At 43.7% G+C, this 13,502-nt stretch overlaps 1 protein-coding gene across 1 annotated transcript in view; it reads left to right on the top strand.

Moving 5' to 3' along the window:
- The window catches only part of GCGR (glucagon receptor), a 47,016-nt gene that overhangs the window by 24,557 nt on the left and 8,957 nt on the right, over nt 1-13,502 (top strand). Inside the window, exons 2-10 of the mRNA XM_014061398.2 lie at nt 5,058-5,199; nt 5,295-5,403; nt 5,982-6,089; nt 7,219-7,334; nt 7,459-7,565; nt 8,656-8,809; nt 11,179-11,338; nt 12,707-12,767; nt 13,020-13,089. Of these exons, the coding sequence (XP_013916873.2) occupies nt 5,146-5,199; nt 5,295-5,403; nt 5,982-6,089; nt 7,219-7,334; nt 7,459-7,565; nt 8,656-8,809; nt 11,179-11,338; nt 12,707-12,767; nt 13,020-13,089 (939 nt within the window). The 5' untranslated portion in view covers nt 5,058-5,145. The remainder of the gene's footprint in view (nt 1-5,057; nt 5,200-5,294; nt 5,404-5,981; nt 6,090-7,218; nt 7,335-7,458; nt 7,566-8,655; nt 8,810-11,178; nt 11,339-12,706; nt 12,768-13,019; nt 13,090-13,502) is intronic.

Below are 13,502 nucleotides of genomic sequence, written 5' to 3'. Positions count from 1 at the left end.
AGGGTTAGGTTTAGGGTTAGGTTTGGGGGGGTTAGGGTAAGGTTTTTGCGTTAATTTTAAATTTACCACTCACAGCGTGCCGTTTTCGTCGCGCTGTGATGACGTCACGTATGCGCTTTCGTCGAGCGCGCTTTAGTCTACCGCGGATTTGTGGTGGAACCGGTTCCTACTGGTTCAGATCAGTTCAGCTGAACCGGTAGTGGTTTGGTGGCCTGGGCCGCTGGAACCAGCAGCAACGCAGGCCTGCCACGCCCCTGAATCGGTTCTCTGGTTTACCATGCAGAGATGATCTGCACATTTTGTAGCCCATGTAGGAGGGCTAATTACTTATAAAACACCTCAGAGGCATGCATGTTTCCCTGCAGCTCAACCAAAAAAGTTTCTTTCGTCAAGATATAAAAATTAGAAACAGCTTGATCAAAGTCACTTGTGGACATGGGAGAAAAAGGAAATAGTGTGGCATTACATAGTAGAAAGGCAGGGATCCCATGTCACTTCCAAACTAGAAAAGACAATAAATTTTTGTCAATGCATCCCTAAACACTTTGCTATTGTAATGAAATTTCTGAAACAAGGTAGCATAATTCAAGACTTTATATCCATTTGGCTCCATGAAGCTTTTAGCTAATAATACCAAACGTTAAAATCTGACTATCCTCCACATGAATCTATTTCTCTCTCTTTTTTTTAAAAAAAAAGTATTCTACAGAACCTTTATCGTAACCTTCAAGAAACACTTTTCACAGCTCTTTAAATAATTATTTCACTTATTTGCCACAAATGTTTACGTGCATTACTATATCCTTTATGCAACATGTGCTTATATGCATTCGTGTGATACAGGCCTGAGTTACATTCCTAAAAAGATATTCTTGCTGTTATTCTTGCACAACACTGTGTGGTTGTTAAAAGTGTTACCTCGTTGAAGTGGAATTACCTTATTCCTGTGAAAATGGAAGAGGGGACACTTGTGAGTTATGTATTACTCCAAAGTAGAGAGACAGCCAACAGGAAAATAACCATGCCATGCTTTACCCTCTAATTGCTTTTCCCTGGGAAAAACAACCAATTCTGATATGCATATTTCCACATAATCTGGAAAGCCCTTGATTTAAACCTCATCTTGGATAATACTGATCTAATTTCCTGGACGCTACAAAAAATTTGGAGGATGTTATATTCAGTGCTCTGATTTTCAACAAACAGTTCTCAGTAATCATTAAATAGAAGAACCATTTTTAGTTGCTAAAACTGACAACTAATTCACACATCATCTCTCTCCTAATCCATGAGTCTAAAATCTGCACCGCTCTTTTTATTTTACACAATTATGTCTTACTTTGACCCTAGTTGCAAAAATGGATCGTAACGAACAATATTGTTATCAAAATCAAATTGAATCAAACTTTATTATGCTCATAAGGAATGGGAAGGTAATATAATTTATACAAGTAGGTGTACGAGCATAAAGGATATGAAAAGCGTAGGAGGCATAAAAGATGACATCACAAAGAAAATAAACTAAATGTTCATAAGTGGCTATTAAATGTTCTGTGGTGTCAGACCTTACAGCTGAGTGCTAATCGTGAGCCAGTTCTAACCTCTTCTATAGAAGAGGTTCCACAAATCTACAGTGCCGTTTAGAACCGGTTCCAGCTCCTTTCCCCTGTCTGTCCACACATCATCAAGATGAAGAGCGAGAGGAGGAATTCTGGGAGTTGAAGTCCACAAGTCTTAAAGCTGTTTGAACACCCCTGGTTTTTTTTTCTAAAGGGTTAGAGGTGCAAGGGTCTTGTAACTTGACAGCTTTAAGACTTGTGTGCTTCAAATGCCAGAGTTTCTGAGCCAACATTTTGGTTGCTAAGCAAGAGCGTTGTTAAGTGAGTTTCACCACATTTTACAAGTTGGCCACACCCACCCAATCACATGACTGCCAAGCCACTCCCACTCAGCCACATGATTGCCAAGCCACTCCCACCCAAACACATGACTGGCAAGCCACTCCCACAAAGCAGGCCACACCTACAGAAGAGGTTCTAAAAAAAATTGAAACCCACCACTGGCCAGAAGTCATTACTTGGAGAAAGTTCAACACAGCTGCACAAAGCCTAACAAGATTGCATGATGTACTTGGATTGATGCCTGAAAGCAGCAGGCAGTTTATCCACAGAATACTGTATATCCCACCAAAGCACAGAAGAATTAAAAGCAGGCGTGAACACAGAAATCCCCGTAGAAGGCCCTTGTCTTCAGAGAGGAAAAGCTGAGCCTGTGGTGCAACTACTGAGAAGTCTCTGGCATCCTCCATTCAAATGCAGACCAGCCATAGAAGCAGGGCATCAAGTTTTAACTCACTTTGGGTTCAAGCTTAGAGGCAAAAGGCAAGATATAAAGCAAATCTAGGAGAATTTTTTTTTAATGAGCAAATCAGTAGCTTTCATATGCGGGAGAGAAATATGCACGGTATAGACAGAATTTATATGCAGAGCACATCATGAGAAAAGTGGGGCTAGATGAATCAAAAGTTGGAATTAAGATTGCTGGGAGAAATATCAACAATCTCAGATATGCAGATGATACCACTCTAATGGCAGAAAGTGAAGAGGAACTGCCTGGATGGAGTCACCGAAGCAGTAGGCGTGAGCTTAAATGGCCTCCAGAGGATGGGTGAGGACAGGAAGGCCTGGAAGAATGTTGTCCATGGAGTTGCGATGGGTCATACATGACTTTGCAACTAACAACAACAAATAGACAGAATTACATTACAGACTCAAAAGATTTGTTCTTTGGAAGTTAGTTTGTGGAACGGCCACACTTCTATGGGAGGACTAGGTATTTACATTCTCGAATTCTCAGTGCCAGAACCTTGAGTTAGATTTTCTATGGCTGGAAAAAAAATGTATTTATGCATTGCCATTTAATCACATCAGGGAAGGCCCAGTTATTTCTATACTGACTGAAGGATCACCAACTGCTCTGGATTTACACTATTCATGCCTGTATCAGTGGGTGTTGGTTTGACTATAGGTTCCAATTACTGTGACCCACTTTTGTGGATTCATTGCAATCAGTAGGTGGTCTACAAATGTCTTAAACGAATTAATTTACTGGATGAGTATGTTGTTTCCACGAGCTACGAAGGGGAGGCAGCAAGAATTATTAGCCACAGGGACTCCTTTTCTTCCTAAACCCAAACTGTCTTCTTTGGATCAATCACATCCTGCCAATTTCGGAAAGGTGCAGTTGCCGTCTAGCAAAAGAGGATCTCCCGGTTTTCTGGTTGTCTTTTTCCATCGTTCAGAGAATTCTGGGGAATGGGAAATTCTTGTGTCTGGTGGGAAGTTGTTCCTTCCAAGGCTCCACAGTTAAAACTCCAGCAATCTAAGGCCAAGGGCTTTTTGCTTCATGGGGTAAGTGGAGCAGCCCCCTCTTAATCCCAGCAGAGCTCTGGCGGGATCTGTTGCCAAAAGCTTGGTCTGTTGTTGCAAGGTGCCCAGCAAAGAATAGCTTGTTTGTCCGGAGCACTGCAGTCCCATTCAGAAGCCCTTTAACCAGATTAGAGAAGGATTGAAGGCATTAGTTCATGGGTGCCTCGGAATGTATTCTGCACGAACCCAGGGCATTGCCCAACCACCCATGGGAACCCAGCATAGCTTTCCAGCCAGGAAGCCTGACTCTGGGCACATGGGGGATTTTGTCAGCCACCGGGAAGGGGGCTCCTGGGTTAGGAGACAACAAGGCTTGAAGAGCCAGGGATCCCTGGAGGGTGTTAATGATTAACTGCCTTTTGAGTCCTAACTGGACTGTGCCAGGAGCTGTAAACAAGCCAGAGCGGTGCTGGCATATTTTCCCTCGTCCCTCCCTATTTTCTTGGACAGGGACTGTGGGGAAGGGGAGGGGGAGAGACATATTGACTGGATCGGGAGGAGAGAGTCCCGGCAGGCCCAGACAGTGGGATGGAATGCAAAGAACAGTATCCACGAGATCAGCACTGAAAGACATCCAGTCCCTTGTGCTCAGCAGACTTCAGCCCCTCTGTCCTGGTAGCCCAAGGAACATAACCTTCCCTGCTTTCCCATGCATGCTGCTACTTTTGACCTTAGGAACATGCATGCAAGCACACACATCGTCTTTCGGCTTTGGGTGTCATCTTGTTATTGCTGTTGCACCCAGAGATTGCATAGTTATACTACCCTCTGCTGGTTCCCCCAAGCAGCACAGTTTCTGGATATCCCTCACATAATTTACTTAGTGGCTCTAATGCATTTTATTTTCTATGCCCTCTTGTCTAGAGATACTTAGTTTACCATGCACACATCACACAACTAACTTACCATCCAATTCTTCCACTCCCTGGCAAGGGGAGCGTGTCAGTCAATATTGCGGGCCAAGGTGCCCTTCCAGGAAAATGAGGTGGCCTTCCTAGTTCCAGATGTGCTTTTAGTCATGGGATCAACTGCTGGATCCTCTGTAAAGAAAACTTCAAGCTTTATTTTTTTTTTAAAAAAATGTGTGCTCTTTTACTTGGCTGCATATTATTCTCTAGCAAACGTGCGCTCATCTGTGAGTGAGTTTGCAAGGCGAGAACATACTGTGGTTCTTCTGAGGCGATGAGGCAACATAGTCCTTGTGCTTGCAACTCTAAGCCCTCAGCGGTGGAACCAAATCCAGCCCAGAAATAACTCCCCTTCCCCCAACAGGCTCCAATTGCAATGGCTGGCATCTGAAGCAGCCCCCTAAGTTGGTTGTCCTCCACTCCCCCTGGCTCCAGTGACGGAGGCCCCAGCACCAACCAGAGGGAGTCAAAACACTAGTGGGTCCTTAACACCTGGCCTGGGAGGAGGCTGAGCATCCATCTTTATTCCTGACAGGTTCCTTTCAATCCATGATTTGCTGGCACTTGGCTGACTATCTGGATGTAGCCCAGCAAACCCTGTCTCCGCCTGCGTCATAAACCTTAGAGACACGCTCCTGAAGCTCGGAACTAACAGTTGAGCAGCGAGGAGCACGCAGGCATAAGTAACTTTGCTTCCCCTCCCCTTCCTAATTCTTTGCAGGAGACCTGATAAAACATCAGTAGGACATCTTGCAGGATACCAACATCTCCAGGAGTATCCCTATGCAGTTTTGCAGCACTCCAGAAGGATGTCCCAGTCGCAACTTGTCGGAATCTTGCTTGCATTGGTGCTCTGCCTTCAGGTAAGGGTCTTGAGTCCTTGTCTGGTTGTTTCAGACCAAATACACAAACACTGAGCAGGCCAGTCCACCTATTTTCTTTCCTTTCTTTTCCTCAGGGAGCCTCTGCCCAGGTTATGGAATATGTCTATGAATACGTGTATGAAAGTTGGAAGGCTTACAGTGAAGAATGTCATCGCAACATGAGCCTTTGGCCACCATCTACTGGTGAGACAAGATCCCCCTGGAGATTGAGTATCAGCTGGCAATTTATCTGAGCAAGGAAAGTGAGGCAGGGGGCAAGCATTAACAGTTCAGCAAAGTGTTTACTGATTTTCTTCCAGCTTGATCTGCTGGAGTCATATGCTTTTGAAAGCTGGGTTCCTATGCTTTTTGATAACATCCTGAAAACTATTAGGCAAGAATTTTGGAAATGCTGGCATTGGAAGAACGGAGAAAGACATCACAGAAATAGTAGAATGTAACTTAACAGATCACTTTTTTTCCTTGAGAGTGATGCATTCATGTATGTACAGACACACACAAATGGTTACAAGGCTGAGGTTTATGAATGAAGTACAAGGCAGGAAATACTAGGCAATCATACACCTTTTCACATGTGAGTAAAGCAGACGGAATGATCTCACGGATATTGATCTTCAGTACAACTTATTTGAGTCAAGTCAATTCCTCAATAGAGTTTATTGGGTAAAACATTTTAGGTCCACATAATGTGAGATATTTCACACACACACACCCCACATATAATTGTTGTACCTATCTTTGTATTTTCTTCTCTTCTCTAGATTTGGTTTGTAACCGAACCTTTGATAAGTATTCGTGCTGGCCTGATGCACAACTCAACAGCACTGTCAACGTTTCCTGCCCCTGGTACCTGCCCTGGTATGATCAAGGTACAGTATTTGCACTAGGGAGATGATTGCCATTGCAGCATGTATTTAGCAGGGAAAATGGGCTGTGCGTATCTAAACAATGTGTATGGTGATTCTAATGTCGGAGAACTGGGGAGACCCTTTTACTTCCATCTTCAGCCAAGGAAATTGACTGGATAATTGGAATAAACAAACCTACTATCCTACCTTGTCTAAGCAGGGAGATACAATAAGAGGATATGATGTACTGCAGAGGTATCAAACTGGATTCCTTTGAGAGCAAGATCAGCATTGTAGTTCTCTTCTGTGGGCCAGCTGGGGGACAGGTAGTGGGGTGGGATACAGGATGGACGCCTCCTGCAGCACCCTGCTGGCCCAAAGGGGGCATGCCCTCCCATAATCCCCCCATGCTCCATTTTGGCCAGCAAAGTGCTGCAGGAAGCCATCCAAGCCAAACACATGTCCACCAAACATGCGGAGGCTGCATGCACCCCCATCCCACCCCCCCCCATGCCCCATTTTGGCTGCCAGAGGCACCGCGAGCCAGTCCTTTGCTATTTCCAAGCCAGCCCCACGGGTCAGATTTAAGCATCCTTGAGTTTGACACCCCTGATGTACTGTATTCTTCTATTATATATGCCTGCAAGGTAGTAAAAAATTCAGTGATACATGTCAACTTTCAGCCTAAGAGATGGCCGTATATTAGTCAATATGCTTACATATGGTCTATAATTCACAGTGGGGGAAATGAATGATATACTATGCCATTATTATTTCAAAGCTCTAGAAAGTCTTTTTCTAGTTTTTACTGTTTTGTTTATTTAGTTTTTGTTACCTATTATTTGAGATACTTCCCTAAAATTTAGATTTAATGTAGTTTATCAATTTTAAAATATAATTTAAAAGCTTACACGCACTGTGCTTCGGTTCTGAATGAAAAGAGGGTCATAAAACTAATATAAAATAAGGGAAATGGTCAGCGAATGCATAAAAGATTAGCCTAATTTTCTGGGGAAAGGTGAGATGAAAGTCAGAATTTAAATTTAGAACAGACGTTAGAATCAACAATAGATGATTAAAACTCAGAACAGGTAGAGGTTCTCCATGGAGTCACATATATTTATGATAACGTTCCTCTTTCTTCCTGTAGTGAAGCATGGCTATGTATTCAAGAAATGTGGTCCAGATGGACAGTGGGTAACTGGTCCCGAAGGGAAGTCATTGCGCAATGCTGATCAATGTATGATAGACAACAAAGAAGACCAGGTTAGCAGAGATCTAAATAAGCTCTATTAATTTCTAAAAGATCACCTTTTTCTGGCTTCCAATACATATTTGAATTGATTTGGTTCATCAGACGAACGTTTTTCCTATATTCCCCCCCCCCCAGGAGTGGTTTGATAGAATCTACGGAAGCTTCAGAGTGATGTATACGGTGGGCTACTCGGTGTCCCTCTGTGCTCTGCTTCTGGCCTTGGCTGTGTTGCTGGGTTTCAGGTGATTTGGAAACTGGACTGGGGCTGGAGGTGGTGGGCTGGTTGACGCTTGCAATAATGGAGGAAAAAGGAAGAAAAAAGAAAATGAATTGGGTTGGAACGAGATGGATTCCTTCAAAGTAGGAGGAAAAAAGAAAGAGGGGGGGTATTAGTAGAGCTGGGTCATGCATCTACTATTAATGCCATCAGAGTAAACATCCAGGGTCTCACTCAGCATAATGAGCAAAAGAGGCCCTCAAGCAAAACAGGTGTGGATTATTGATAGCTACATAATAGTAGTGTTCCAATGTCTCAGGGGCTGCCACAAAGAAGAGGGAGTCAAGCTGTTCTCCTAAGCACCTGAGTGTAGAACAAGAAGCAGTGGGTGGAAACTAATCAAGGAGAGAAGCAACCTAGAACTAAGGAGAAATTTCCTGACAGTTAGAACAATTAAGTGGAACAACTTGCCTCCAGAAGTTGTGAATGCTCCAACACTGGAAATTTTTAAGAAGATGCTGGATATCCATTTGTCTGAAGTGGTGTAGGGTCTCCTGCCTAGGCAGGGGGTTGGACTAGAAGACCTCCAAGGTCCCTTCCAACTCTGCTATTCTATTCTATTCTGAAATATACATTATCCTCTACTGAGGAAAGCGCTAGTCTTCAAGTCCAACCTCTTAAAATTATCTGCTTCATCTCTCTCTACTGATTAAAACAGTCACTTTGACAACTTTAAGTTGCCTTGATTTCAATGGGAATTTGAGGTCCAGACATCTTAAAGTTGCCAAGATTGAGAAAGACATGATTAAAAGGACATTTAACCCTATTCCATCTCATTCCACTTTGGGCACACCTTGGAGGAAGATGCATTAGAGTAGACACACCTAGTGATTCTGGAGAATCTGGATTTTCTTCAGAACTGTTAACGTGAGAGGTTGTCACAGGGGGTTGAAGGAGAGTGATGAAACTGCAAGAACTGGAAAATTGATGAATAGAATGAGGGCAAAAAAAAAATGGAATGGAGGAACAGTGGCCCAGTGGGGTGAAAGTTTAGGCAGAGAAGTACCGCGTGAGCGAGATGGACAGGCATTTTTGACAAGTTCCCTGCTCTCCAGCAAGCTGCACTGCATGCGCAACTACATCCACATGAACCTCTTCGCCTCCTTCATCCTGAAGAGCGTCTCAGTGCTCACCATCGACACACTGCTCCACACTCGCTACAGTGAGAAGGTTGACGACTACAACGTGAGCCTTTGGCAGAGTGACAAGGTAACAATATCCTCTTTTATAGTCCCTCATTTATTTTATTTTCTCCTGTTTCCAGCTACATTGTAAGGCTTCCACCCAACCAACCAACGCCCACTTCCTATATAGGTACAGATCCAATAATCCCTATGCCAGGAGTTTCTGAACACTGTGATAATGCAACCCCCTCAAGTGATAAATGAACTTCTCTGACACCTCCGCCATCATGAATTAGGATGGACAAATAATTAATGTGTCTAAATAATTTATGTACATATAAATAATCACATTTTTTTTATTGAGGCCAGCTGGTTCCTCTGTATCATTAGAAATTCTCAGGTTTGAAGAACTACAGTGGCCCACTGCAGGCTCCGGAATGGGACTTTTCGGCTCCTACCCTTGGCTGCACCTGCTTCTCCACCTGGGTTCTGCCTCCGGCCATTCACCACTGGCTTTTCTCCTCGGCTGGCCCGCCCCCACCCATTTGCCCTGGACAATGGGCCACAGCCCCTCCGTCCCACACATTTAACTGCAGCCCATTCGCCAAAGCAGAGTACGTCCTGGGTTTTTTTGCCACCTGGGACAGTTAGCCGCCAATGCTGGCAGTCAGAAGCCATGGTGCAATCGATCGCAGTTTGGGGGAGAGGCTGCAGGCAAATGGCTTTAGGAAAGCTAACACTTGTTAGAAGGTGTCCCATTGGCCAGGGCGAATGGGTGGAGGCGGGCCAGGCGAGGAGAAAAGCCAGTGGTGAATGGCTAGAGGCGGAACCCTGGCAGAGAAGCAGGCACGGCCAAGGGTAGGAACCAAAAAGTCCTGGACCCGCAGGCTCACTTAGTCACAATGGGGAGTAAAAGCCTGACTGAGTTTTGACAATGCTACTACCCCCCGTTAGTTTTTAAATAAATTGTGACACTCTACCTCCCCTCCACACTTCTTGAAGATCCTTGTGCCTGTCTGAGAGGTCCCAAGCTCCAGTCTAAGAATCTCCATTTTATGGCGATCATTCTACTTTCTACAGTCTTAGTTTTTTTGTTCCCATGGCCAAACAACCAAGGACCATTGAAAAGTTTGGGGATGGTTTAAAATAACTTAATGGGGGGGGGGATATTTTTAGGTCAGCTGACACTTACATCCAGTTTCTCTACCACATAATGCTACATGTCAATAACCTTCACATAAGGATGTTCTATTGTTCTTCATGTATGTCATTGCTGAAGATAAGATCCTTGTGAAAGCTCATCCTGGAGCTAGGCTTTGATTCAAAGTGAGCTATGGTCATGCTATAAAATCTCTGTTCAGTGATTCAGTGTTTGTACTTCCTACGTTTATTTGGTGAGAACATTCTGATCCTCTGGAAGTTTCTGAACTACATTTCCCAGCAGCTCCAATCAGCAATTCTACCTTCATAATATCTGGAAAGTCACACATTACACGTTTTGCAATCCTAGACATGAGAAGCAGCAGTGTTTGCTCTCATCAAGCAATTTCTAACAACTAACAACTGTAATTCACAATTCAAGGAAAAGCGACTGGCACACTGCCCAGAAACCTCTGAATCTTGTGAAAGTGACAAAAGAGTATTTCATCCTTTTCTTTTTTAACTCCAAGACTCCCAAGGCTGTCCCACTGCTAGTTTTTAACCCTAAGCCAATGTTCCTCAGTCTTAGCAACTTTAAGATGTGTGGACTTCAACTCCCAGATCTAAGACCACCCGCACCCACACAGACAGGCAAGCCACCAGAATATAAAGTGACAGCAAACAGCTTTCCTTACTAGCACTGATGATGTTACCTGTTAGGGTAATGAAACATCTGCAAGAAAACGCTGTCATAAGGCATCAACCTGAGAACTATATGGTTAGGACAAAACCACTTCCCAGCCCAGAAACCTGTCGTTTAGAGCAGGGGTCCTCAAACTACAGCCTGCAGGCCTGATACAGCCCACTGAAGCCATTAATCTGGCCCGCGAGGGACCAGGAGGCTGCCCCACCCACATCACCCCATCTACCCCTGGCCCCCACCTGCCTTCTGGAGGCCGAGGAGGCCAAAAGGGCCCCTGCTTTTGGCTTCCTTGGCTTTCAGAGAGGGAGAGAGATGCACACAAACACATAAACAGAAGTCCCTCACACACACCCTAAGCCAGTCACATCCCTTCACTAAACTGCTTTACACCCCCAGAAGCATAACAAATTAAAGTTTAATTTGTGCGCATTGCTTAATGGATTGCCAATAAATTGGCCACGCCTACCCAGTCACATGACCACCTAGCCACACCCAGCCAGCCAGTCCGGCCCCCAACTGTCTAAAGGACCATGATTTGGCTCCCTGTTTAAAAGGTTTGAGCAACATGTTCTTGGGATTATCCTTCTTCCTGACTCCTTTCCTTTCTCCAGGCAGCCACAGGGTGCCAGGCAGCCACAGTGTTCATGCAGTATGGCATTGTGGCCAACTATTGCTGGCTGCTCGTGGAGGGGATTTATCTGTACAACTTGCTGGTGTTGACTGTCTTCTCGGAACGCAGCTATTTCACCCTCTACCTCTGCATCGGCTGGGGTGAGTATAGGACGGGGAGTTGAGTGTCAGTAATCATCAGGGGCCAGATAAACCTCATCTTTAGGAGAAGAACACAAGGGAGTCAACTGTAATAGCAGAACAGGAAACAATATAATTGGGGGTGGAACTAGAGCATGTGATCATATTCCTGATGTCTGGCATAGAGCAAGTGCGACAATTATGATTATGAGAATAGCCAGGAAGTATGGATTTGACCCAGACTGCTTCTTCGGTTCCACTGGCAATTAGTTTAGATCCAGTGGTATCTTCTTCTGGAGAAACAAAGCGGAGGGGATGTCTATTGAAAATAGCAGCTGCAGTCAGCAACCTCCAGAAGTTCACACATTGCCTTCTCATTGCAGTTTCCCACTTACTATTTCCCATGCTGTTCAGGAGGATCCAATTACTCTTCAGGAAACCTCTTCTGAGGAAAGGAAGCATTGTGGAAAATCTCTTCCTATTTCTTCCTTTTTGGGGAATGCCCTATGGTCCATCCATGGGGGATCTCTGGATTCAAGCCTGAATGTGTTTTTGTAGGTTCAGTTCAGCTCAGCTATTTTACCTGCAGGTGGGAAAGATGCTGTCATTCTGCTCTATGAAAATGAAAATTGGTGCTCTTTGCAAGTTTTCCAAAAGATCAAAATGTGTAGCAGAGGTGTTTTGAAAGCAATTGAATAGCTATTGCCTGATTTAAAAAAAAATACAGATAGAATCATTGCTTCTAACTTTTGCTTCTGTCCTTCAAAGTCTCACTTAAATAGCTTGTGGTTTTACAGTGCTATCATCCATCATTATTGACCATGCCAACTATGACTAAGGAGAATTGGACTTCTGTGATACTTGGAGAACCTTGCATTGCCCATTCCTGATTTAAAGCATATATAATGAGCAAGTCAGGAAAAGTTGGATGGTCTCAATAAAGACAGAATCTGAGAAACATGAGAACAAACTAGTTGTGATCCCAATCACACAAACAGATTTTGCATTGGCTTTTTAACATGTTAATTACAAGCATGGGCTAACTCAAATCAGGATTAGGAGATGAAGGCTAGGGAGTTTGATCACTATGTACCTATGTACATGCGCAAAAGCATCATGCACGTGCGTTGGCAAACCAATAGTTACAAAAAAGGAAACCCACCACTGTACTGGGGCAAATGCCATTGAAACCAATAAGTATCTGTGCAACTTCAAAAAACTGAATGAGAAAACCTCAGAATTTGAAAACTTGCCTCCCTCATATCTATATTTGAGGAATTGCAGAAGATAGGTGAGATCTAGAACATTGACTTCTCCTGCACTGACTTTTTGGTTGTGATGAAAAGATGATCATTTCTTGCATAATTCTGTTTCCTTTTTTTTTTCCAGGAGCCCCAATCCTCTTCATTGTGCCGTGGGTAGTGGTGAAATATCTTTACGAAAATATTCAGTAAGTTACAAAAAAAAATGCTACAAAAATGCATTGTCCACATGTGTAGATGATGTGCAGGCTGGCTATGGTCTTTCTGTAATTCCATTATTACCAGGTGCTTTGGAAAGTGCCACTCACATGAGATTTGGAAATGCTTGGTCAAGGACATCGTAACATACAATGTATGAGCAGCACGAAAAATTGCTGAAGAATAAGAATTTGTACCCATTTTCTTTCTTTCTTTTTTTCTTTCTTTCTTCACTCCCCCAGTTGCTGGAGTACCAATAATAATATGGGATTCTGGTGGATCCTGCGTTCCCCTGTATTCTTAGCCATTTTGGTAAGCCCCCTTTTTTTCTTTTCTTTATTGAAGCCTTTATTGGAGCTAAATGCTCTGTTCCAAATTGCATCATTTTCTTGTTTTCAGCTGTGCTCTTTGTATGTTATGTTTTTTTAGCCAATTAAGGGCAGGAGTGGGGGAACTGTGTACAGTATTTACTTTTCATCTGTGAAGACGATTCACTTGTCAGGCATGCCTCCTTCAGTATCCAAGAAAGAAAAATCTCAACTCCATTTGAATAGAGATAAAGTACTTTTACTAGATATGAATTGATAGCAGCGAAAAGGAAAGCAAGATCTGAGCCAAAAAGGTGCAAACAAGTACATATCAAATGATTACCCAGCCCCCTCCCTCCAATTACCCCAGCCCAGGTTAGTATGTGAGACGGTTGACCAGCCTGATGAGGCCTTTTG

The sequence above is a fragment of the Thamnophis sirtalis genome, unplaced genomic scaffold, assembly GCF_051295495.1.
Source record: "Thamnophis sirtalis isolate CommonGarterSnake01/CBP01778 unplaced genomic scaffold, rThaSir2_p1.2 scaffold_3, whole genome shotgun sequence".
Lineage (NCBI taxonomy): Eukaryota > Metazoa > Chordata > Lepidosauria > Squamata > Natricidae > Thamnophis > Thamnophis sirtalis.
Note: the sequence above shows the minus strand (reverse complement) of the source record. Positions and strands in the feature narration are given on the sequence as shown.